This window comes from Impatiens glandulifera, chromosome 8 (assembly GCF_907164915.1).
Source record: "Impatiens glandulifera chromosome 8, dImpGla2.1, whole genome shotgun sequence".
In the NCBI taxonomy this organism is placed as follows: domain Eukaryota; kingdom Viridiplantae; phylum Streptophyta; class Magnoliopsida; order Ericales; family Balsaminaceae; genus Impatiens; species Impatiens glandulifera.
The window spans coordinates 3409860-3435846 of record NC_061869.1 but is presented as its reverse complement, the minus strand read 5'-3'; the positions used below and the strand labels follow the sequence as shown (position 1 = coordinate 3435846).

At 28.1% G+C, this 25987-nt stretch overlaps 3 protein-coding genes and 1 non-coding gene across 7 annotated transcripts; 2 read left to right on the top strand and 2 right to left on the bottom strand.

The window, feature by feature from the left end:
* Nucleotides 1-5025: 5025 nt before the first annotated feature.
* Nucleotides 5026-8144, top strand: LOC124911813 (protein ALTERED PHOSPHATE STARVATION RESPONSE 1). 2 transcript variants are annotated; one of them, XM_047452336.1, is made up of 7 exons: nt 5026-5188; nt 5265-5316; nt 5493-6297; nt 6376-6560; nt 6638-6858; nt 7039-7366; nt 7511-8144. In XM_047452336.1, the coding sequence occupies exons 3-7, from the start codon at nt 5517-5519 to the stop codon at nt 7940-7942; spliced, it is 1947 nt and encodes a 648-aa protein (XP_047308292.1). In that variant the 5' UTR covers nt 5026-5188; nt 5265-5316; nt 5493-5516; the 3' UTR covers nt 7943-8144. The 2 variants fall into 2 exon arrangements, with proteins under 2 accessions (XP_047308292.1, XP_047308291.1); XM_047452335.1 differs by having other exon boundaries at nt 5261-5316.
* Nucleotides 8134-8872, bottom strand: LOC124911814 (photosystem I reaction center subunit psaK, chloroplastic-like). Its single transcript, XM_047452337.1, has 2 exons — nt 8667-8872; nt 8134-8447 (listed from the first exon to the last, which is right to left on the bottom strand). The coding sequence occupies exons 1-2, from the start codon at nt 8832-8834 to the stop codon at nt 8220-8222; spliced, it is 396 nt and encodes a 131-aa protein (XP_047308293.1). The 5' UTR covers nt 8835-8872; the 3' UTR covers nt 8134-8219.
* An 840-nt stretch (nt 8873-9712) lies between these two features.
* On the bottom strand, nt 9713-9784 carry TRNAW-CCA. The gene has a single exon. It is a non-coding gene; the product is annotated as a tRNA-Trp (tRNA).
* A 6809-nt stretch (nt 9785-16593) lies between these two features.
* Nucleotides 16594-18390, top strand: LOC124911779 (protein kinase PINOID-like). 3 transcript variants are annotated; one of them, XM_047452294.1, is made up of 3 exons: nt 16594-16831; nt 17014-17438; nt 17520-18390. In XM_047452294.1, the coding sequence occupies exons 2-3, from the start codon at nt 17131-17133 to the stop codon at nt 18265-18267; spliced, it is 1056 nt and encodes a 351-aa protein (XP_047308250.1). In that variant the 5' UTR covers nt 16594-16831; nt 17014-17130; the 3' UTR covers nt 18268-18390. The 3 variants fall into 3 exon arrangements, with proteins under 3 accessions (XP_047308250.1, XP_047308249.1, XP_047308248.1); XM_047452293.1 differs by having other exon boundaries at nt 16931-17438; XM_047452292.1 differs by having other exon boundaries at nt 16595-17438.
* The last annotated feature ends 7597 nt before the right edge of the window (nt 18391-25987 follow it).

The following is a 25987-nucleotide window of genomic DNA, read 5'->3' as shown; positions in this document are numbered from 1 at the left end:
AAAAAAAATTTAAGCACAACGATAAAAACATGACATGAAAAAAGTTAGGTACAAATTGATTACATTATAATAATTAATTGACTCGAAGATCTTCAAGAATGGCAATAAGATTTCCACACGAATCCACAAATTTTCCGGAATCAATCTCCGACACCGTCATGATAATGACATTGTGAATAATTTTTAACGACCAACTTTCGTTGTTAAAAGTTTTTTTATTTCTTTACAATCAGATAATCCACTATAAAATTATAGGGATAGAGACACATCTTCTAAGTCTCGCATTTTTAGTCGCCCAAATCCAGCTTCTCAATAGCCACTAATAGTTTCCGGCATAACTCATTGTATTTCAGTCAAATTGTAAAAAAAAAAACTCTATATGTTTGCAACAACGTGAAAATGTAAAAATAGATAAGAAGTTGTCTTAACCTCTCTATAACACATATGACAAAGCTCACAATAATCATGTTGTTTTTATACATCAACCTAAATGTTGTAAAAAAACTCAATATAAAATGGTTTATTATAAAAAAAAATACAAAAAAATATAATATTAATATTGTTACATATTTTCAAATATATATTATAATGTAGTAGGAGGAGAATTTAACTATTTTAATAGTTATTTTAATTTCAACAAATTATACATGTTTTTATAATTTTAATTGTGATTAAAATTTTTTAAATAGTCAATCATTTGATTTGTTCTATCTATTTTAAACCATTAGTTAAAATAATAATAATATGAAAGATAATATTTTTTTCAAAAATATAAAAATCAAAATCAAAAATAATATCAAAACCCTTTACACTAGTATATTGATTTGGCTGTAAAATGGTTTAACATTATCAATGACTGGGTGAAATGAATTTGAACGAATAAATTTTATTAATATATATATAATTAAATTATATTTTAGAATATATTTAAATTAACACTTAAATAAGATATTAAAATAAATAAAAAATTAAAAAAAATCGTCCAAACTCAACTCCAACTCCAACTCCGAACGTTTTCAAACAATTGTGATTCAAGTTTATTAATGTTTAAATATTAATAAAAATTAACAACAAAAAATATTAAATTTGCATATCATTTTAATTATAACATTTTTTTTTATATTTATACTATTTTTTATGCTAAATATCATGAAATACAAAATGAATATATATCTTAATAGCATTTACTCTTTATAGTTTGTATCATCTTCCTCAACTTATAAGTTCTTCATTCAATAATTACACTAGTACTTTTTATTTATTATTATTGATAAATTTATTTAAAAATAAGTATTTAATGACATTGACAATAACAAATAAGTAGTCATTAACAAGGTTGTTGCAATAAGATTAAAGTGGTTATAATCTAATTAAATAATTTCCAATTAAAGTTCGGTTGACCCATTAACAATCCTACTATGGAATAATTTTAATTCATTAAATTACAATGGTAGTTCTTGACCAACTAAATTAAGAATTCTTGACCAATTAAATTAAATTAATGTGTTCTTAATATTTAAGTCAATACTATATTCTACTTAAACTATCTTGAATGAATCAAACAGACACTAAGTTAGTTCATTCATGATAATAATTTAGTTGAATAAAACAATTTAGATATTTATTTTCACAGAGTATATATTTTATTGATTTATTAAATTGGGGATTTAGTCAAATATTATTGTATTAGCCTCCTATATGAAATTAAGGAAATTAAGCATTACTTTTATTTTTCAATTTAACTGCAGCTTTCAGTGAATACAATGACTAAGGTGTTAGTTGAACTTTTATAGTACTTTACAAAATATTTGTTTCTTTAAAATATATTATTAAATTTATTAATATATATAATGAAGGTATATTTCATACATACTTATAAAAATAAAAATATATTTTAAAAAAAATCTTTTTTAAAACTATAACTCCTAAAACTCGATAATAGTTAGATATTTTTTAAATTATTAAAGATGATTTGATTCACTCTCTTATATATACATAAATTAATTTATTAATTAAAGTATTATAATATTTTTTATTTATTAAAAAATATATATTATCATCTCGGATTCGAATTATTTAAATAATCGGGTTATTTAAATAATTGGGGATGATTTTGAGTGATATTTTAATAAAAAAAACTTAAAATGTATTAATATATAATAAAAAATAATAATTTAAAATATATAATATTTTAATATTTTGAAAAATGAATTGACTCATGTGAAAAAAAAATAAAAAATAAAATGATATAATGTTTTTGAATTATATGTTATTTAAATAATCTATATTGAACCATGTTTAATATTCTTTAAAATTATTATAAAAAAAAAATATTTACTAAAATCACCACAAATAATAAAAAAAAACTTTGGAGCTAGTTTGATATTGGGTTTTGTTTGTTTATTAAAAAAGTTGAATTTTTGAAAAAAAAAATTGTATTGCATCAATATAATTGTAATCATCAAATCACTTCATCTCTCAATTAAAATATTAAAATATTTTTTATTTTATTTTTTAATATAAAAATATAGTTTAATAAGTTATCTTAAACTAATCTCAAATAACATATAACTTTTATACAAATTTTTTTAAAAAAAATCATAAAAATAGCCAAGATCAAACTACACTCTAATAATGTTGTTTTCAATAAAGACATTTTTCAAGTAAAAAATAAATAAATTTGAAGCCTAAAGGCAGACAGCGTGGTGACAAACAATGATTTCGCCTTTTGGTTTTGGAGCATGTTTTCATATTTATTATTATTATTTGACCGGCCCACTCCTTTATTAATTAATATTTTCTTTTTCAACCATTATATTATTAAAAACAATAAATAAATGTTAAAGTTTTTTATAATAAATTCTCGTTTAAAATAAATAAAATTGAATAACTTTATATAATGCCATGTTTATAAGTAAATAAGTGCCACATTTACTTGTCATATTATTGGACAAATTACAAATAATTGTTTATAGCTAGTTTGATCTTACGTTATCCAAGTATTTTTATTTTTAATTATTAAATCATTAAATTTATGAATAAAAATTAAAATACTTTTATTTTATAAAATTTAATTAAAAAAAACAATACAACTATTCAACTATTTTAAAAACCAATTACCAATTAAAATTAAAATTAAAGTTGTTTTTATTAAATTAGACTAATTATATTTTATGCGACATCTCAACTATCACAATTTTAATCATTTTTAAGTGTTTGATTATTAACTATTTTATTTATTTATATTTGTTAGAAGACGGAGTTTAAAACTATTAAGACAAAATCTCGTTTGAGTATAAATTTAACAATAAAAATCTCTAAAAATAAAGTTTAAAAGTAAAATCTGAAATCTTATTTATATCGATAAAGACCAATTTCACGAATAATTTTTATATAAGAAATCAATTTTTTTCAAAAAGTGCAAATTTTGATGGAAGTTAATAATGAATAAAACGGTGAATGAATCATGCAATAAAAAGTAAAGTTAGAAAATAAAGTTGTTATTTTTTTTTCATGAAAAGAAAAAAGAGAAGGAAGTCAATTAATCTTTGGGTTGTTTTTGCCATGACAATCCTTTTCTGGGGCCCAAAAAGGACATAAAATTTCTGAAAGGACCTGTCAACCATAAAGTTACTTTTTTTTTTCTTAAATAAAAATTAGCATGCTCCATAACAATAAGTCTCAACACTTATTAATTTATTAATTTTTTTGTGTATTAATATTTAAAACAAGTTTAAAATAAGAGATAATTTGATAAGTTTAAAATAAGAGATAATTTGATATTTTGCAAAATTTAATTAATAAAGTGATTTAAAATATCAATGAAATTACTTGAATTAAATTATAATAACCCCATATCAAACAAACACTTACAAAAATGTCAATTTCAAAGAAAATGACTTACAATTCAAATAGTTTGAACTTTACCATAAGTGTGGGGAGTTTTAGTATAAACTAAACAAACCTAAAATAATGTAAAAACACTATTGTAAAGAGATTAATTGTTAGTTTCATTAAATTTATATCCTCCCACTTATTGGCTTGAAGTTTAAATAGGTAGATAGTATTTAGCATATTTGAATCTTCAAATTATAATGTTCAATAAGATCATGTTCAATAAGATCAATCATTCAAATATATTATATATTTTACAGATCCTAAAATTTGAGTTGGAGTGGGCTTAAAATTTTTTTGGAACCGATTTTACAAAATATCGAGAAAATTATGGATAATGCGAGATAAAATAAATGATAGTTTTTTTTTTAAAAAAAAATTAGATAAAAAAAATAATTTATTCAATTTAAAAAATTAATTTTTTAGGGGTAATGTCACATTTGTACCGTAAAAAAAATTATATTTTTTTTGGTTTTCGACCTACTCAGAGCCGGCCCCGAGTTTTGGGCTGCCCCAGTTCCACGTAAAAAGAAAATGTGATTTTTTTTATTATGACGTAGACTTAGTTTAAAAAAATGATAAAAAAAAAAATTGTTATTGTACCAATTTTTATTTTTTTAAAATTTTTATCTTGAACTATCATGTTACAATATTTACTATTTAAAAAAAAGATAATTTTAACTAAATATCTTATTATATTTTCTTAGATGGCTTCGGGGTGCTAGGCTTACCCTAGACCGGCTCTGGGCTTACTCAGTCCTACGTGGATCCGCCCCTAAATTATTATTATGTTTGATTTGATTTTTATATATATATATATATATTGTTTATTTGCTAAAATTATATTGTATATAATCTAGATTAATACCTCTAATTAAACTAGTCATAATTAACTATTATATTAACTTTTTGTTTTTTCTGATTTCATAAACTTTATTTAAAAAGGAAACATTAAAATTGTTTTCAAATAAAACAATTTATTAACAGTTAAACCGCTCAAGCTAGTAAATGAATGCTAGCATGCGCGTGATAGCAAGCAGTTACTATTCAAATGGTGCTAAAATACGCTTCTCTTACAGAGCTTTGGATTCTTCCATTTCTCTCTCTCTATCGGGCATCGAGCTCCTTCGTCTTCTCCAAACCAGCTCATATCTCTTTCTCTCTCTTCTCTCTCTCTCTCTCTAACTATCTCCATTTTCTTTGTTTTTTCTCTGCTGTGATTTTGATATTAATAATGTGACTAATCAGTAATCTAATCTAATCTGCTTCGTGGATCATGAACAGTGAGGAACATGTAAGTTTTCTTTATAATTTACAGTACAATTTCATGAAAACCTAACATTCTCTCTCTTATTTTTTTAATCAGGAAGTAACAGAAGCATAGATTCAGCATTTCTCTGTCATTTTGCAGATTCTATATAGGTACTGTTTTGTTTTAAGTCTTTTAATATTCATTTTGAATACTTGAGCTCTCTTTAAAATTAAATAATGTAATGTTATTCGACTGTAAACTGAAGATCCAAACCTTGTTCATTGCATGACTTCAATGATCTCTTTGTTAATGTGTTGAGATAGGCTATTGATTGAATTAATTTCAGTTTCTTAAGAATTAAGCTGAAGAAATGGGGTGTGCTGCATCAAGAATTGATAAGGAAGAAAGAGTAAGGATATGCAAGGAGAGAAAGATGTTAATGAAGCAAATAGTTAGGTTTAGAAAAGAATTTTCCAATTCTCAGTTGATGTATGTTAGGGCTTTGAAAAATGTTGGAATAACTCTTCGTCAATTAACCGAGTCAGAGTCGCTTGAAACAACTGAAAATGGCTCTATAGGTCTTGTTTTGCCGCCTCCTTCACCTCCTCCACCACTGCCGCCATCTCCTCCGCCACCGCCAAGTTTTAGTCCTGATTCGAGCAAGTTTGATGATAACTTAAAAATGGAAATGACTCAAGAGGAAATAATTGATCATGATGATGAGGATGATTGTAGTACGCCACCTCCACCTCCAGTTCATAGCTCATCTTGGGATTTTTGGGATCCTTTTGGTTCTTCATCTCCAGTTGAGGAAGATAATTGGGCAGAGGCTAACAGTGAATTCAATGAAGAACATGAAGACATTGAAGAAGAAGAAGAAATTAGTGTTAACGATATTTCAAATTCATTGATTGAGAAGTCACTGACGGTTGAGTTGCTTGATGACGATTCCTCAATGTTAAGCTGGCATACAAAAGACGCTGCTGATCTTGCCATGGTGTTCAGCAGGGGCAAGAAGACATTAGCAAATGTTATTAAGGAACTAGATGATTATTTCCTTAAAGCATCTGCTGGCGGTAGGGATGCACTCATTCTTATGGACATTAACGCAAGCGACTCTTTTCCCTGGCAAAGTTCCAAAGACAACAGGAGTAAGTGAACTGCCCCCTTATGAGCCAGCATTAAGTTCTACATTATTTATGATTTCAATTTTGTTACCCCTTCTTTAGGAAATGGCTACAGTTCTGCCAAGGTGTTCAATGCATTGACTTGGAGTTGGTCTTCAAAATCACTTCAAAGCACAAAGGACAGTAAAGAACTATGTGTCACGGGTGAGCCATGTAAGCCTGGAGCTCATTCCATTACTCTCGAAAAACTGTGCTCTGAAGAACAGAGGCTCTATAAGGATGTGAAGGTAATTACAGCACTGATGACTAATATTCCATCTCACCATTATGCGGTTTTTATAATATCAATCACATGTATGAATAGGATGAGGAGTTTGCCAAAATAGAGCTTGAGAGGAAATCAATATTCTTGCAAAAGTTAGAAGATGAACACGACTCAGATAAGATTGAGAAGGCTCAATTAGTTGTGGAGAGTTTGCAGTCTAACATAGCATGCCTTCAACAATCAATTGACAAAACATGTACTTCTATATTAATTCTCATAGACGAGGAGCTGCATCCTCAACTGATTGCATTGACTTCCGGGTAAAATTTCTGGATCTTTGTTTATTTTCTAGCGACACTTTTTTGATACATTACCCAGTTACGAAAAAAAATAGGGTTAAGCCATTAACAGACAAGGCGACGAGGGAGCAGGGAGTTGGAGAGAACTGATTTCATTTAAATTTATTTTTCCCCATTACAATAATTGTTAAATTTTTATAGGTTGATGAGCATGTGGAGAAAGATGTATGATTGCCATCAGGTTCAGAATCAAATTGTTCAACAGCTGAGTTATCTTGGATGTCAAGAAAGCACAGATCCAACTACTGAGTATCATTGCCATGCTGCTGCTCAGCTGAAAAACGAGGTTACTACTTGGTATACTAGCTTTTGCAGTCTTGTAAAATCTCAAAAGGAGTATGTAAGAGGCCTTTGCAGATGGATGGAATTAGCAGCATCATTCGACTCTCAACCGAGTGGTAGTTGTTCAACCTTAGTTCATGCACTTTGTGTAGAATGGCAGCTGGCTTTTGATAGTTTGCCAGATAAGGTATCAACCCTTAAACGAGTATTCATTTTGAGCATTAAACTAATATTTCTCACAATCATGATCGCCAAAGTGATTTCCTTTTTTTTTTCATTGGTATAAGTTTTTCTAATCACAACCAACCAATCGATGGTTTATCTTTTGCAGATTGCCTCGGAGGCTATTAAGAGCTTCCTATTGGCTATCCAATCTATAGTAATCCAGCAGGTAGAAGAACTCAACCAGAAGAGAAAATCTGAAAAGCTGGAGAAAAAACTTGAAAGCCATCTTAGCTTACTAGCTGAAATTGAGACAAAGATAGAGAAAAACAAGAATTTTGATGATTCGAATTCAGTCTTGGGCCCAAAACACCCTTTATCAATCAAGCGTGCGAAAGTAGATGCTTTGAAGAAGCTTGTGGAAGATGAAACAGCCAAGTATATGAACGAAGTTGAGGTTACTCGTAAAATGACTGTTAATAATCTAAGTTCAAGTCTCCCTAATGTATTTAACGCATTAATGTCATTTTCAAAGGCATATGCAGAATCGTTGGAGAGAAATCTGAATCAGGATAATCGGCCAAGCCTTGCCCAAAATTGATTGTAGAGAAATCTGAATCAGGATAATCGGCCAAGCCTTGCCCAAAATTGATTGGCCTGCCTTTTATAATTTAATGGCAGGTGCGTAAATTGATTGATTAATGATGTAATTTTTTCTATTGGAATGGTTGTGACATTGAAATTTTGAGGTGTAGCTTTATTAGTAGACATATATATATATATTTTAGCAAGTTAAGTCTCAACAGATTTTGCATTTTCATGTTTAATCATGGCTATCAACATTTGTTCTATTAGAGAATATTCTTTACATATTCAATTCAAATGGCACCAATGTTCTTGAGACCAAGAACAACACCAACCCCAATAATATGACCAACAGTACCACAAGCGACAGTGTCGGCTAATGTGAAACCAGACGGATCCCCAGTCTGAAGACCAGAATCCCTAGCTTCCAGCTTAAGCCCTGCTGTAGCCTTCCTGTTTGCAGTTGGTGCCAATCCAAACCGTCCTGCGAACAGCATCAGACTTGTCGATGTCACCATTATCTGTCGCGAACACAAACAATTTTGTATTAGAAAACAAATATGGTTATGGTTATGATTATGATTATGAGAAATGATGGAGATCCGAAATTTAGTGTCATGATTGGTGTCGGAATTGACGTGACAATTTAGATTTCAAGTTCACTCATGTGTTGGCACATCATTCCCAACATCATTAATGACATTAAATTTTCGCTCTCTATCATTATTATATATCATTACCAAGTTGGTGGATGAGCCAATAAAGTCGCAACGAGCACCCAAAGCTCCATTTCCACGGCAGCGACTACTCATCACCAGGTTCTGAACCGGAGAGACCGAATTTGTGGGTCTGAGACCGTTGAACTGTGGTAGTGAAGTTTTGGACATGAATACAATAGAAGCAGCCATGTCTCTGAAATCAAACACACCAAAATGTTTTATTATTATTAGTATTAGTAAATCAAATTAATTCCATGCATGTTATAAGATGTCTCCACTCCCATCATCTTTGTGGCTTACATCTAGATACTACATGATCATGTGGCTTCATCCTATTGGCTTAAAATGGATAAGATTTCTCTGTTCTAAACGTCTCGTTTGCCCTTTTCAAATAATCCATGGGCCATTGTTAAGCAAACTAAATAGATCCCTCCCTAAGCCCAGACAGACCCAATCTAGGGCATGCAGCAATATATATTTATTATTAATATTAGACTGACATAACATAATCAAACTCATATTTTTTTTTTTATTGTAGTTTGAACATAGGTTAATTATTAATTAAACTTATAACTAGTTTGTCTATGTTTTCTCCTAACAAAACACCGGGAATACTGGGCAGTGGAGGTCATTCTAATTCTCTCCAGCAGACAAGAGTTATTAATATTTTTTAAGACAAAAAACTGACACTTCTCTTTGGCTTTAGTTCTGTTTGCTCGTGGGACATGTACTAAATAATTATAGAATTGAATGACTCAAGTTATTTATTCTCATATATAAATGAATTGAATCATAATCATTTTAGGGTTTAGGGCTATGATCCCTCAATGTTAATCTACTAGCTAGCTCAAGCAAACACATTAGAATCAGTCCATCATTTTAAAGAAATAACGTTAAATTGAATCACCTTGTTTTTCATGTATTTTTTTGGCTAAATAAAAAAGGTAGAACTAGGGGTTAAACACATTGCTCACAAAACACGTTTAACCATTTAACTTGACGCAGAATATGTCTCTTGACGGGCTCGAACTAGGACCTCTTAATTATTGTCGCTAATAAAAAAATTTTGAACCTGACGTGAATCGAACACGCAACCTTCTGATCTGGAGTCAGACGCGCTACCATTGCGCCACAGATCCTATTTGATGAACTCTTGTTTGTTTATTTTAATAAATCATTTATTATATTTATATATATAATTAGTTTGATACTTTGATTTGATGCACTGATGATCATATATATATGCTAAGGGATTTAACCCGAGTATCAAACAAGTTCTATCGAATCATCACTTTAACAATAACAGTAAAATCAAATAGATGTATGAATTCTAGAGAAAAATAGTTAAATTGCCCAAACGGAAAGCATTTTTATTTCCGGTTTGACGGTTAAGGATGCAGTCAACATACTCATCGTGTTAAATTTAACTTCTCACACTCCCTTATTCGATTGCATCAAGGGATGGTTTTGGTGCGGGGATGCTCTCCTGATTCCCGTGTCGTCGATGTTTTAGCCAAAAGTGGCCAAGACATTTGTTATTAGTCTCAACAATGTTAAAAGCCTAAAATTCGAATCACTTACACTGACCTAAATTGAAGTGGGGATGTAATATAATGTTAATTTATTTAATAAACTCTCACCTAAAAAATGAAAGTAAAAAAAAATAAAAAGTTATTGAATGATTTTTAATTTTAGACTACAAAAAGTAGATAGTACAATTATAATGTAGGTCCACCAGAAAGATGCAAGGTGCATATATTAATGGTTGAATGAATTTGCTTGGAACAATTTGTACTTTTATCAAATTAAATGTTTTCACATACCCCTTATTATGTTCTTACCAAAAAAATAATAAAAACCCCTTAACTTCCTTTTACATGTGAGTGGGATGATGAATTGATGATCATATAATCTTAATTTTGTGTTTTGGGGCAAAATATTTTGTCATTAATTGTTTAATGTAGCTATGCATCTTAATTAAATAAAGGATTTTCGCTTTCTCTCTTACTTTTGGGATAAATCAATTGATATGTCTTTTTGGCTACCCTTTCCCAAGACAAATAATTTTCAATCCTCAAAATATTATCATTGGGTCCATTACTATCAATTTATCAATTGTTAATCAATTTGTCTACTCCTTGTCCTATCTTATCCTACTACTTTTGGTTAATGAATTAAAGATGGGTTTCTTTTCAAAGTGATTGAAGTTAAGTAAGGACACCTTAAACCTAGCTACTTGCTTATTAGAGCAAATTATCAAGATTTAGATGTCACTTCAATAATTGATTTACATCTATTAATGTTTAAATGATAAAACTATTTTAGATCATTAATGATGATGATAACACTATATTCACTTTGTATTTCAAGTTTATGATTTTCATATAATATAAAGTCTAATTTTTAACATAAAGTAACAAAGTTTAACTGGTTAAATGATACATGAAAATATATACTGATTTAAGAATCAAACGTGGTTAGTGCTATTATTTTTTATTTTGGGTGCTCGTGTGGGAGAGAGCCTTAAGCAACCGCTTAACTGGTCTTACCCTAGGTCCGACCATGCCTCATCGATAGAGAACCCTACAATCAAGCTTTTCTTTCATAGGTAAAATTGGTTGATGATTCATACAAAGTGGATGATTTTGGGTTTATCATCTTGACATATATGAATCCTATAAAAGAATACATGTCCTTATAACTTAGAGAACCCTTCAATCAACCTCTCCTTTCAAAAGGGATGATTCTTTCAAACTCTAAGAAAAACTGGACAAATAATTTGACCCTATGTCGGCCAATGGTGAATTGGAATCTATCCCAAAAGACTACAATTTTTTTTGTTGGTGTTGGCATGAGTGATGACATGTCACGCATGTAGTGGTCTGCTTGGCCAAGTGGGATCTTCTTACGTCAATCAAATCATGTTCCTTTCCCATGAGGGGCTTCACCACCCAATCAAAACCCATCATCTCATCTAATATTTGGGGCCAAAATCCTCAAACAAGGAATATAATTATTTGTCTATTATTCTTTCCTAACGGTCACTCCATCTCCATATATTACTCTCTTTTGTTTTATTTTTATTATCAATTATTCATTCATTCATATAATTTGAAGATCATTATTTGAGAGAGATGTAGAGAAAAGGAGGTGTCAATAATTTAACAATCAACTTATTTAAAAACTTAGGGTTTGACATCAAATTCCATATAAAAAATCAAAAACAATTACCTAATGGCTCAAATTAAAAGAGTTTTAGTCTAAAAGATGAAATGTCTCGAATGTGATCTTACTAAAAATAGATTAATTTAAGTGGATGGTTAAAGTTGATTTTGATTATTCCAAAGAAAAGTTCTTTACAATTTTTCAATATTAAAGAAAAGTTTATTTTGATTATTCCAAAGAAAAGTTTGAAGCAACCAAACTAAGTGTGGCCATTAATCAATATACATATAATATACATTTCACGGTAATAGTGAATAATATTGGCGAAAGTTGAAAGGACGTGAAATGTATCTCCAAATCCAACTCCTCAAATTTCAATCCATATCGCATGTAGCAATTCTCTTTAAGGAATTGCTCGATAACCAGCTCGTTGCAACGAGATTCACATCCACCGTCCCTTTAAAAACAAGACATTTAGCTAGGTATATGTGTATCTTCCGATATCACTTTTTGCAAGTACTTTTTTAAGTAGTTATTTCTTAAGACGACTTCTTAATTTATAAACAACAAAAAGAAAGAAAAATAAATGAAAAAATCTCAATAATAAGATGTCCTCAATAATTATGATTAACTATTCTAAGAACTCAATCACTAAAAACACAACACATGGACTAAACATCATTGAAGTGAGGTTGTGATAAATTTTGTTTTTTTGAAGTGAATATAAATTTTATTTTAAAATACATTAAATCAGTTGAAGTGACAAACAAAAATGTTTAATTTTTTTTTCTTTCAAAACTTATAATATTTTTAATTAAAAAAAGTTACAACAAAGTAGGTGTCTTTTGAAATTGGTAGCTCTCACGTGTAAAGTTTGACGTATGGAATTTAATGCCCTCAATGACCTAAAACAGACGTGTGAAATCCGTATTCTCACGTGCCAAAAAAACATCATAAATTCTGATCAAATGTTACATAAACCACTATTTAAAAAATTATCGTTTACATTACCGTTGATTTGAAATCTAGTTGCAACTCCTATTTGCAGTCTCATTCATGTCTCACTTGTTTTTTATACATCATCGTGGTCTGTTTTGTAATTATTTTCACATATTTATTGCCTTTAAAATAAATATACAAATATTAATAAAGTTTAATTTGAGAATCTGACCATAATTATTGTCACCTTCAGGGCCGGTCTTGGGTAGCCCCAGGCTAGGACAGCCCACTCCCAGGGCAGCCCATTTATTAAAAAAAGAAGATATTTTTAGTATTTTATGTTTAAAGAAGATATTTTTAGTATTTTTTTAAACATAAATAGACTTAGGCCTGGTTTAGGATGTAAACAATTTTTTTTTAACTGGTCATGAGTTCTAATCTCATGAAAACCATTTTTTTAATCATTTTTTTAGCTGTCGTTTTTTTTAGGCTAGGACATCCCAAAACTCGGGTCAACACTGGTCACCTTAAACTTATTTAATCATATTCCCTGTTTTAACTTAATTTGTTTTTAATAAAAATCAAACATTATTTAAGATGTATGAATGTTACTAATTAGTTTTTTTTTTATAGTAATTCTTAATTTGATTAAGATCAGAGTTTGTCTAGCTTTAATTTTTGACCTCCTATTTTATGATTTTAATGAAATGGTTTTAATCGTTTCCAAACAAAAAAAATTAAACATTAATTATATTAAATATTATTTTTTCTTCAATTTAGTTAGTTTAATATATACTAAAAGTGTGTTATCAGTGATTACCCTTAGAGGCGGATTTATGTTAAGGTTTAGGTGAGATTTAGCTCAATTCGATTTTTTTTTATATATTTACGATAAATATGTGACATTACCTTCTAATTTATTTTATTTTAATTCACTATTTTTCTCTAATTCTAGCAAAAAGAAAAATGGTAAAAAATCTACGTTTATATATACACTTGTTTTTATCGATAATTCTCCCCAATTATCTTTGTTTATCCTGAGTTATTAGTATTAGTTTAAAAAATGGAAATGGAAATTGAAATGGAATAGTATATATTTGAAATTGGATGAATGTGGTTTAATTAATTTAGGCGCTTGAATAGTGTCCTCTTTGGAATCAAACTTCAATGAAGACAGGTTTTAATAGTAATCCATGGGGCCTATTTCTTTATTATTTCTTGTATCTGTTTTGTTGATGAAAGAAAATTGATTAGTTAGTTAGGTAGGTCAAACACTGAACAAATTAAAATTCTTTTTGAGATGCTTTTTGTAATATATATATATATATTTTTAATCTAAATACAATTCAATGCATGTCTACATTTTTATTCATGAGTAAATAAAAAATAATATAAATTGTTATTATATTATTTTATTTTTTGGCAGGATAATTACTGATAAAATTGTCTCGGTTTTTGAATAAATTTAAATTCGGTATTATTAGGTCAGATATTTTATCATATATTGTCGGATTAAATGTATCAAGACTCTTTATTAATCTTATATTTATAGGATTAAATGTATCCAATATTTGATAAATTTGATATTTTTTTGAATATTCAAACTTATACATTAAAAATATTCAAACTCAAAATAATTCATTTCATTAACATATTTATAAACTAATTTAAAAAAGAAAAGAAAATAACAATAAAGGTAAAAATTAATTTGATATCACATAATAACATATTATATTTTATTATATCAAAACCCATCCCACTAATTTAATTTTTTCAATTCGAATTTGTTGCCCCTACCTACTTATTGTTTGGTGTAAATTGTTTAAATTTAATAGATTATTCCAATAATTCATCGTTTACAATGTTATTTTAATTAAATTATCAAATAATATAACTTTATTATTTATATTACTAAAAGATATTAACATTTCAAGTGATAAAATCAGATTCAATTCCTATTTAAAACCATTTAAGTTGAAGATTATATTCATGTTAATTTTTAAAAATTCAAACAAGAAATATAAAATCAAATAATCATTAATAGGCATGGTTGGTCATATATATTTATTTAAACAAACCCTAATAAAATAATAATTGCATCATTCACATTACATAATTTATAATATCTTTTAAATAATATTATTTAAATAAATTTATTTTATTTAAAAATAAATAAATTTATAATTTTAAATAATAAAAAAGTTGTATTTGAATAGGATTTTGCACCGCCTGAATTATTATTATCATGGACAACAACAAAAACACATTTATGTGACTATCACAAAAAGTCAAACGACGTCGTCTTCGTCTTATTTGGTATTCAGGAAAGCAACAAAATTTCATCTATGATTTTATTATTATTTATTTCTTTTATAAATAAATAAATAATAATTTATTAAATTTATAATAAGACACACGACCCATTCTATTAAATAGACATGACGCAAATCGTTTCTGCTTATAATGCCTTCAATTATACAAATTTAAATTTACAGATATATTCAAATGTCATTTTCAATAAAAAATCTCACATATATTAATTTATATTTATAATAAAATTCAATAATATATGTTCTTTTCAATTTTCTGTTATAAGCAGTTTGGATAAGACTTGTTCTTATCCATTTTAGTTTTTAATTTATAATAAATATTACTAATAACTAAATTCATGTACAATTAATAGTTTATCTATATTTAAAAAATTTAAGAATTAATTTAGGATTTTAATCTGTTTATTTTATTTATTTATTTAGAAATTATCCCGATATATAAAACTTGCTTGAACTATCTTATTAATTATTTTTTAATTACTTATATGTAATATAAAATATTTCTTTTTAGGATTAATAGATACTTTTATTTGTAGAGACACTTTGAGATGATTTATATGAATAACATAATATAGACAAAGATAAATCATGTATCTATGCAATAATGGTCTATTATTTTAATTGAATTACCATCATATATTTAAAAAAATTTATCATTAAAATTGAATAACACCACAAACATAAGAAAAAATTATAAAATTTAATAAGATTAGTTTCAAATGACTTTTAAAATGTCAATTTTTGAATTAATAAAATTGTCAATCACATCAAATCTTGAATAAAGCATGTTGCTTGTTTTGGTATAATTTGTTTTTAAATAAATCTTTCATTGTTAAAAAAAATTGATACTGATTTAAAAAAAAAAATAGTTTTTTTTAAAGAAAACTTACAAATATTAATATATAATAATTTTTTTTTAAGTATTTAGTATTAATATATAATAGATTGATTTGATTAGTGAGAGAATAAATAAAATATTGATATATTATATTGAAATTTTATAAGAAAATTCAAACTTAACCCATGTCTAGTTAATATTATAAATAATAATTAATATTTAATAAAATTAACTAATAAGATTATGAATTAAATAAAAATGACTTAGATTAACTAAGGACTTATCTGATATTTGGTTATTTGAATAAAATTAAATTTTTATCTAAAAACCCAATAATCATATATATTACTTATCTAATCAATCTATTTATCTATTAAATTACTAAATTTACTCCTTACTTCTCTTCTAATATAAATTAATTATTAAATAAAAATATATATAGAGATAAAGGATAATTTGATAAAAATGTAAAGAGATGAGAATGATTAATTTTTTTTATAACAAATCTGATCATATAAATATATTTATAAAAGTAAAATAATCAAGTTTGAAATAATGAGTAAATTTAAAAAAGAAAGAAATAGAATAAATATTAACAATTAATATTTGACAGACTGAGACATTAATGGTAGTTCCCAGCTACACTATAATCCTATACTGATAAATACCAAACCGACCATTTTTATTTTTTTCATATTTATTTTTCACTCTCTTCTTTCTCTCTCTCTAAATCCAGATTCCAGACGACCCGGCGAAGACGAAGCTGGAACGGTTATTTCCTCTGAACCAGTACGGTTATTTCTAAAAGCTTCCATTCAACCTCCATTAATGGCGTTCCATCTTCAACACCTATTCATGATTCATGATTTCTACTCCTTTTCTCTATCTATTGTCGCTATCTGATTCAAAGCTAGGTATACAATCTATTGATGATTTTCATTATATTCGTTTTTTTCACTGTTAGTCTGTTTCAACATTCAAGTGATAGATGAATGATATCGAATCAACTATAGATTAAATGAGTAGCAGCGAGTATAGTTGTACTAGTTTTAGCCGGTTATCATTTGACGCTACTGAATTACCGGAAACATCACAGTCGCCGGAGAATCTAACGCTGAAGCCACACAGGTCATCGGATTCGTCATGGCAGGCGATCCGATCCGCGATTTATAATCGTAAAGTTAACGGACTTAGTTTCCGTGATTTCCGACTAATGAGACAGATCGGAAGCGGAGATATCGGTAGAGTTTATCTCTGTAGTCTCCGTGGAGACGATGATAGCAGTTTCTACGCGATGAAGGTTGTCGATCGGCAGGTTCTTGCTGCGAAGAAGAAACTTCAGAGAGCGGAAATGGAACGGAAGATCTTGAAGATGCTTGATCATCCTTTTCTTCCTACTTTATATGCTGAATTTGAAGCTTCTCATTTCTCGTGCGTTGTAATGGAGTATTGCTCCGGCGGCGATTTACATTCGTTAAGACATAGACAGATTCAGAAACGCTTCCCGTTGAACTCCGCAAGGTACATTTCATATCGATCATCGTTAATCTCAATCTTCTGTGTAACTGTAAATGATGATTTCCTGATTTCCGCCATTTTTAGGTTTTACGCAACGGAAGTTCTCGTCGCTCTTGAATATCTTCATATGTTAGGAATCATATACAGAGATTTAAAACCAGAGAATGTATTAGTCAGATCAGACGGTCATATCATGCTATCCGATTTCGATCTCTCCCTGTGTTCAAACACAATCGCCGCCGTTGAATCACCGGAGCTCTCTCCCGATCCACCGACTCCGGCCGACGCACGTTCACCACGTACAACCACTCCATTCTTCTGCATCTCAAACCGTCTATTCAGATCAAAGAAGATCCAAACCCTAACTCGGAATCGTTTATTCGTCGCCGAACCAGTAACCGCCCGATCATGTTCATTCGTCGGAACTCATGAATACGTCTCACCGGAGGTCGCCGGCGGTAAGTCTCACGGGAATGCTGTTGATTGGTGGGCGTTTGGAATCTTTATCTATGAGATGATATATGGACGGACGCCGTTCGCCGGAGATAGTAATGAAGCTACTCTGCGTAATATAGTGAAAATGCCGTTGAAATTTCCGACGAGTATGGCGGCGAGTGCGAGTGAAACGCAGGCGCGTGATTTAATATCGGGTTTGTTGTTAAAGGATCCGGAGATTCGACTCGGGTCAAGGAGAGGGGCGGCTGAAGTAAAGACCCACCCGTTTTTTAAAGGGTTGAATTTTGCCCTTGTTCGGACGCTTAAACCGCCGGATATTCCGATGACGAATGCTAGGTTTCCGGCGAAGAATGCAATGATGTTTGATTGCTTTTGATCATTGTGTAATTATGGATTTACTGATTTTGATCAGTTCTCATCATTACAATGATTTTATGAATATTAATCTTTATACTCATGACATGATGATGATAATCTTAATATAATTTTATTTTGATTACGATATATCGAGGCGTTACGTGTTTAATTTGAGTATTTACGTAATACATTTTACGTTTAAACTTAGTATAAGTTAGTCAATTTATTCACGAAAATAAAAAATAAAACATATTTATACCATATTTTTATTATTATCAAATTAAATTTATATATTTTAAATTAATATTTTTTTACATATATAATGTTTTAAAGTGATTTTTAGATAAGAAAAATGTAAAAAATGTTATTAAATTATTATGACAACTTTTAAGTAAGCATTTTTATAATACATTTATTGTTTATGAGGCTGGACCTATGATTAGCAAACCATCTAGAGCCACCTCTCCATATGGTCCCCACCCTTTTTGAGAACCTAAGATTTATAACTCAATTACCAACTATAGTTATTATACAATTGAGTACTCTGAAAAATAATTTTGTTTCTATTATATTTTTAAGGTATGTAATATTATAGTGTAATTTTAAAAAAAAAATTGTTCTTGATTAACTAATTTAGTAAAGAATTTTAGATCTAAGTTCATATTCTATAAATATTTTTCTTTTGCGAAGCATAGGGTGATATGTGAAGGGAAGGATGATCAATCTAGTTCGCCTTAATGAGGTTGGATCTATCTTAGGTCTAAGGTTGAAGCCACTGGAAAATAAATATTTTTCTTATGTAATTTATTTCGTTATTTATTTATCTAATTCTAAAAAAAAAAAGTAAAATCAATGTTTATCCACTCCTTATATCCATGAATTTTTCTTTATTTTTTTTAAGTTCAGTCTAATATTTTTTCTAATTCATTCAAATTTTAATTTATAGATCTCAAATTTTGTTTAAAATTCATAAAATATTGAAAAATTGTAAATAAAATTTGGGGGTTCAATATTTTTTAAGTTTAATTAATTTATTAATCAGTAATAAATTTTAATGAACGCAACTAACTGCAATGTATAGAGTCTTGTCGAGAATGTTTACTATTATTTAACTTTTTTTTTTATTAGAGGTGAAATTGGTTAATTTACTTCCAAACAAAAAAAATCTTGAAAAAGGTAAAAAAAAAATAGAGAGTGAAATATTTTAATTCTTTTACTCTAAAAAAATCTTAATATTTAAATAACCATGATTCTTACAACTATTTCTCTATCCATTAATTTATTAATTTTCCTTTAAATATTAATACCTTGTAAGTATTTAATCTAATAATTCAATTTTTGTATGATTTATATGAAATCAAGTTATTTAAATAACTTATTTATGTTATAACTAAAATCCTACTCTTTAATAATAGTTTATAATAATGTTGACTAATGTTAGCAAGTTGAGGTGGGTAAAATGAGCATTGGAATTAGTGAATAAAGGAGGAAGGTAAGTCAAGGTAATTTTCTTTCCTTAAATATTCCATTCATTCATTCATTCATGGTCTCACCTATTTTTAAGGGCTAGTTTGTATTATTATATTGATAATGACAAAGACTATGATGGTGGTGTTAGTTAAATACTTAAATGGGCAGTTGTCTTTAAAAGGAGGATGTTAATAAAATAAAAATAAAATTAGCTTATGTTTGAAATTATAAAATAATAAAAGTACTTTTAATAAATAAATTAATACAATTATTTATTTGATTTTAGAAGGGTGTCCCATTTGTGACAACACATGGGGACTGTCCTATGCCAAACAGGCAAACCCCTCTGACTCTCTTTAAAGCTTTGTCCCCTCCTTGTTCCTTAATTTTATTTTATTTTTTATTTTTATTTTTAAATAAATAAATTAACTATAGCTGTCCCCATCAACTCCTCCAATCCACTTTCTCCACGTAGCACATCTTGATTGTCCACGTGTCCTATTATCTTTACAAATATTTTAAAATTAATCTAAATTTGTTAACATTTGTATAAACATATTTTAAAGAAGAAAGCTAAAAGGGGATTGCTTTAAAATTGAGCTTTCATTTTATTCTTAAGCATGGTTCATTTTAGATTAATCACAATTAACTCATTGTCTAATCTTACATCTTTTTGTTAATATGCTAAAATATTAAAATATTTTTATTTTAAAAAATAATTATATATATATATATTATATTTAATCTTGATATCTTTTTTATTTAAATGACTCTCCTTTAATACTGAAAACTTATTTGAAAATAACCCAATAACTGATTTGATGGAAATGATTTGTAATTATTTATAAAAAAAACAATATTTAGTGTCATCAAATCTATTATCATTTTATTAGCATAATTAATTATCTCCATTTTATTTGTAAAATATTATTTATTCAATATATATATATAAGCTTTTAAAATTATAATTTATTATCTTAAATAAGTTAACACAATCTATCTTATATAATATTTATATTCTTAGGTAGGTTTAAATTATTTAAATATCTTAACCTAATCCAACATCATTATACTTATCTTTTCTATTCATCACCTTACTCAATTTATTAATCAAAACAATAAAATATCATATATTTTAAATTATTATAATATATTATAACTTTATATACTAATACCTTCTAAAGTATTTTGTTTTAATTTTTTATTTAGAATATTTAAAAAACTCGAATTCAAATAAGGCCGGGTTATTGAAATAATCTAGAGAAGAAAAAATAATGACGATCAATGATGATTTTGAGAAGGTGGAAATATGTTATTTGGTAAAAAGACTTAAAGGGTATTAATATATATATATATAAATAAAATAACAATAATTGGTGGATATCCCCCACCTCTTTAAGAGGTCCTGAGTTCGAGCCCATCAAACGACAAATTTTGCGCCTAATTAAATGAAGTGTGTTTACGGGCTATGTGCTTAACCCCTTGTGACCACATTTTTATCTCCTCTTCTAGCTTAGAGGCATCCCCATTCTCATTTAAAGATCTTGAATTCGAGCATGTCAGATGACAAGTTCTGTACTTATTTTAATGGTTAAGTATGTTTGCAGATTATATGTTTAATTTTTATGATCACATTTTTTATATAAATAAAATAGAAAATAATAATTTTAAATATAAAGTATTTAAATATTTTAATTAATAAATCAATTAATTTAATGAATGAAATTAATTTAATGAATGAGACGGATTAAAACCATGTTTAATTTTTTTTAAAGAATAACCCAAACTACTAAATTAATCTCAATTGTTAATGTGTTTTCCCATCTGATATGCCCTTAATTTCATCAAACTTTAATCCCTTTGTCCACTCCATAGTTTTAGGTTAAAGAGAGACAAAGTCATAATTATGTGTTTCAATGAGCTCGGATTCTGATGAAGAAATTGAGTATATAATAATAATATTATTATTGTACACTTTGACTTCAACAACAATTTATTAATACTTTATTGAATTAACTGGGTTTCTAATTACAGTTTGACAAAGAGGTACCTTATATAATTTTGAATTACTATCAACACTTATTAGCCTAATGTAAGAATATCCATATTAAAGGTAGGCAGGCTGCCAATATTTTTATGCTTCAACTTGTAAAAATTGGATAAAATTATTCGAATATTATAACAACCAAAAAGTGGAAATCTCTGTAACATTGACAACAAACAATAGTAGTAGTAGATTGAGACATGGACACCCACCTAACATGTGATGAGATTCTCCATTATATATTATAATCAAATTTGGAAACACCCAACTCTTTTCATTTATTTGGGACCCTCTCTAATTTATTCTTTAGTTCTACTTCTATGTATATGGTTTGAAAGATGATTATTATATATACTATGCTTCTTAATTTAATGAAATAAAACAATAATTTTATGCTTGCTTCCTAGTAGTTTTAAATCAAATGTATTATCAATAACAATCTGAATACAAAGTGCAAAATATTCTATGATTAACAATCTAAGGGTCATTTTATAAATGCCACTAAGCGAAATCAACAATCATGAATGAATGGTGAAAACTAGTGGTTCCTACGTTATTCAAGGAGATATCATTGTCCCTCGAGGAGTCTCAACATTGAGCGGTGAATTGTTGTGCTAGTCTACTCAGATGATTAGTCGATGTGCAAAATATGGCTAGAGCAAAGCTGTCAAAATCGCGAGTCAACTCGTAAACTCGTTTGAGTTTGCGAGTCGACTATGGAAAAACGAGTCAAGAGTCAAATAAACTCGTTTAGAATCAAAATCGTATTTAAGCCGCGATTTAACTCGTTGAAATCGATAAACGCGATAAAATCTATATTATCGGACGATTTTACCTTTAGGCCTCGTTTGATCTTTGGGTTATAAAGATAATACCTGAGTTTCTTCTAAAAAAAACCCATGTTTGATCAAATTAGGTAAAAATCCAAGTTTTTATTTTTTCTTCCAGTTTTACCCTTCTAATTTTTTACCTATTTCTATCTTATCCCATCCTCTCAAATTTCATTTTCCACTTATTCATTATCAAATATAAGATATGATTCAGGTTCTCTGACCCAAATCAGATTTGATCTCATTTTCTAGACTAACCCAAATATCAGATTATCTCGGTTCATATTTTTTTAACTTAAATTAGTTAATATATTTATTTAGAATAATGATTTATAGTTAGTTTATATATAAAAAAAAAGTTAGAATAGTTTTTTTTATAAATATTTAATTTAGATGAAGTATTTTTATAAATTAATTAATATTTGTTAAATAAATATATAAATTTTATTTTTTAGTATAATTATTTATTTATTTGAATTATTTAAAATTTAAATGTTATCCTAAATAATATGATATGTTATAGTTAGATTTAGATGGGGTTTTAATTTTTATTTAAGGTAATTAATAAAAATAATATTAAATTTAATTAAAGGATAGTTTTAATATTTTAATTAATAAAATGATTGATTTGAGTTGTGATTGTTGGGGTTTGGGATAAAACCTGAGTTTTATCCCAATAACCCAAAGATCAAACGAGGCCTTAGTTTCTTCTTTTTACGGTAATCTATATTATCCGCTAGACATCTTTATTATAAAAAATTGAAAAATCAAACTAAATATAAGTTTATGCATCATGTTCAATTACATCTAAAAACGTTTTGAGTTTAGGCGGAGGCCATGACAGTAGAGTGTCATGGGGGAGTGTCATGTTAGTTCTCTTTTAATTAAAAAAATTAATAAAAAAAATTAAAACTAAACCTAACCAAAATATAACTAATTAACATCATTTATAAGTTAGGACTTGTTTACAAAAAAAAATCTATCAATATACAAATACCATTTTCTATTTATATGGTGAGAAACATTTGAAACTCAAAGGATCAATGAATGGTTGCTGATTATTCTGGCCTGTTATTAATGAATATGATGATTTAGTAGTATAAGTAATATAGAAGAAAATCATGATAATATAGAAGAAAATCATGTGTATGTTCAAGAAAGATAATCCCTAAAAAGTATATCATAAGCCAATCAATTCTATGTTTTTGGCATTCATTCAAAGAGTATAATTTGTTTGTAAAATATACAAACAAAAACCTCAAATTAACCTAAATTAAAGACCTAACGGCAAAAAGAGGTAAATATCCACATCATTCCTGAGGTCCTGGGTTCGAGCCCGTTAGACGACAAATTCTGCACCTAGTTAAATAATTAAGTGTGTTTGCGGGTTATGTGGTTAACCCACGGGAATTAATCACACTTAAAAAAATGGATGGAAAGAGCACATTTCGTGAACATATTCAAACGTTTATTCAACATAATAATTTAATGATACATGGCAATAAGCTGTTATGCTAGCCTCCCCTAGATATTAGTCTAGCTATGCAGCCAAAAACCCTGATCCTGAACATACAAACAAACATTAAGTTATATCCAGATGAAACATTAACCAAACCAACATGTATTATGCATTATCAGTAGCAAACTCTACTCAATGATAAGAATTGTTAATTTTTTATATATTGTTTTTATGGTGATGTAATTTTTAATGTCTTAAGGTGAATAATATATATAATACAGGCTATGTAGGCTAGGTTAATGTTTGATGTGAGTTACTTGGGACTAATTTGAAATAACTTACTAATCACAATCAATAATCTACTCAAATCACATCATTCATATTATCAACTAAATATCTTATTAAAAAAAACAGTACATATTTGTTACAGGAATGTCTTTCTACTCAAATACCTTTCGATAATCATTTCATTATTCAAATAACCCTAAATCAAACCAAGCCTAAAAATCTCTTGTGAATGGGAAAACATGATCTTCTTAGTGGAGCCATCAATTGGGATATAGAGTATTAGTTTGGCAATTTTATTTGATCAAAATAAATAGTTTTGTCTTTAGTTTACAAAAGAAAAAATCACCAAAAGGAATCTACCATTAATTTGGTGGAAGGGACTTCTAGTCCCATCCATATATAATAGTGTTAGGGGCTGTAGTAGGGTCTCAAGGCTCAATAATTTGACACAAAAGCTTATCTTATTATTGTCCATATATATATTAAGTAGCAGTAGTATGCTGTTCAAATAACCCATATATTTATTTCTCTTCAAATATTCTTCATTCTTCATTTTTCATTCAAAATCTAATAAATGAAAAGACATAAGCAGCAACTTAAGCAAGTCAGTCACCTATATTAACACTAGAATCCACCTATACAACTACAACATATGTATGTTGTAAGTGAAGAATGTTTTTCACAAAGACATCTTTTGCCCAATGGACCTGATAAGTTTATCTTAAAGCACTGTCTAATATCAAGTGATTCTAGATGAGGGCAAGCGGAATGGCTTCCAGGCCTTTGTTCGACATCTGATTCGCTAAGAGGCTAAGATGATGCAACTGAGGCATTGTTCTTGACATAGCAAGTGCATCAACATTGGGATCAATTTCATTACCCATTATAGGCAACTTAACCCTTTTTGATTGTATGTCAGTGATTTCAAACTCGGGCAGCTGCGCCCAACATTTTCAAGACCTACATTTGTAACGTTCCCATAATAAATGTGAAGTTCTTCCATAGATGGTAGCTATTTAGCAGTTTCACTTAATCCTTCATCTGAATTGTACCAACACAGTCTCAGCAAAGGGTTATCAATATTTTAGATTTGTCACAAAATTCAAAAGACCATGAACAATGAAGGAATTTCTCTGGCCTTATTGACATGGATACAATGATGCACAACAATACAACAGTAAAAATATAGAAAATTATGTTGCAAGAAAAAGATAGTTCAAAAAAATACTATATAGTCTATGATAAGCCAATCAAATGGAAAAAAAGGACCTAAATGCTGCTTTCGGAATTCAGATCCTCTTGTCTAACCTAAAGATGTAATTGATATGCAATTTAAGCAAACCAACATCATTCAATTATCACTGAGTGCTTGTCCTGAATATGATAAATTATTCTGACATTAGGATTTAGCAATATAAATTAGTACTAAAACTCATTTTCATTACAATTCTTTCAATGATTTACAAGGACAAACACTGCAAAGTCCTAATCAAATTAATTTACACATGAATATGTGAAATGGATTTTAGAATTATTATATATACCTGTCAGTAATATACATGTGAGAAGATCGATTTTTACCTAAATACATTAGGTTAATACTTAATATCATGCAATTTACCACATCTTCGACTTATAACGCGCTTAG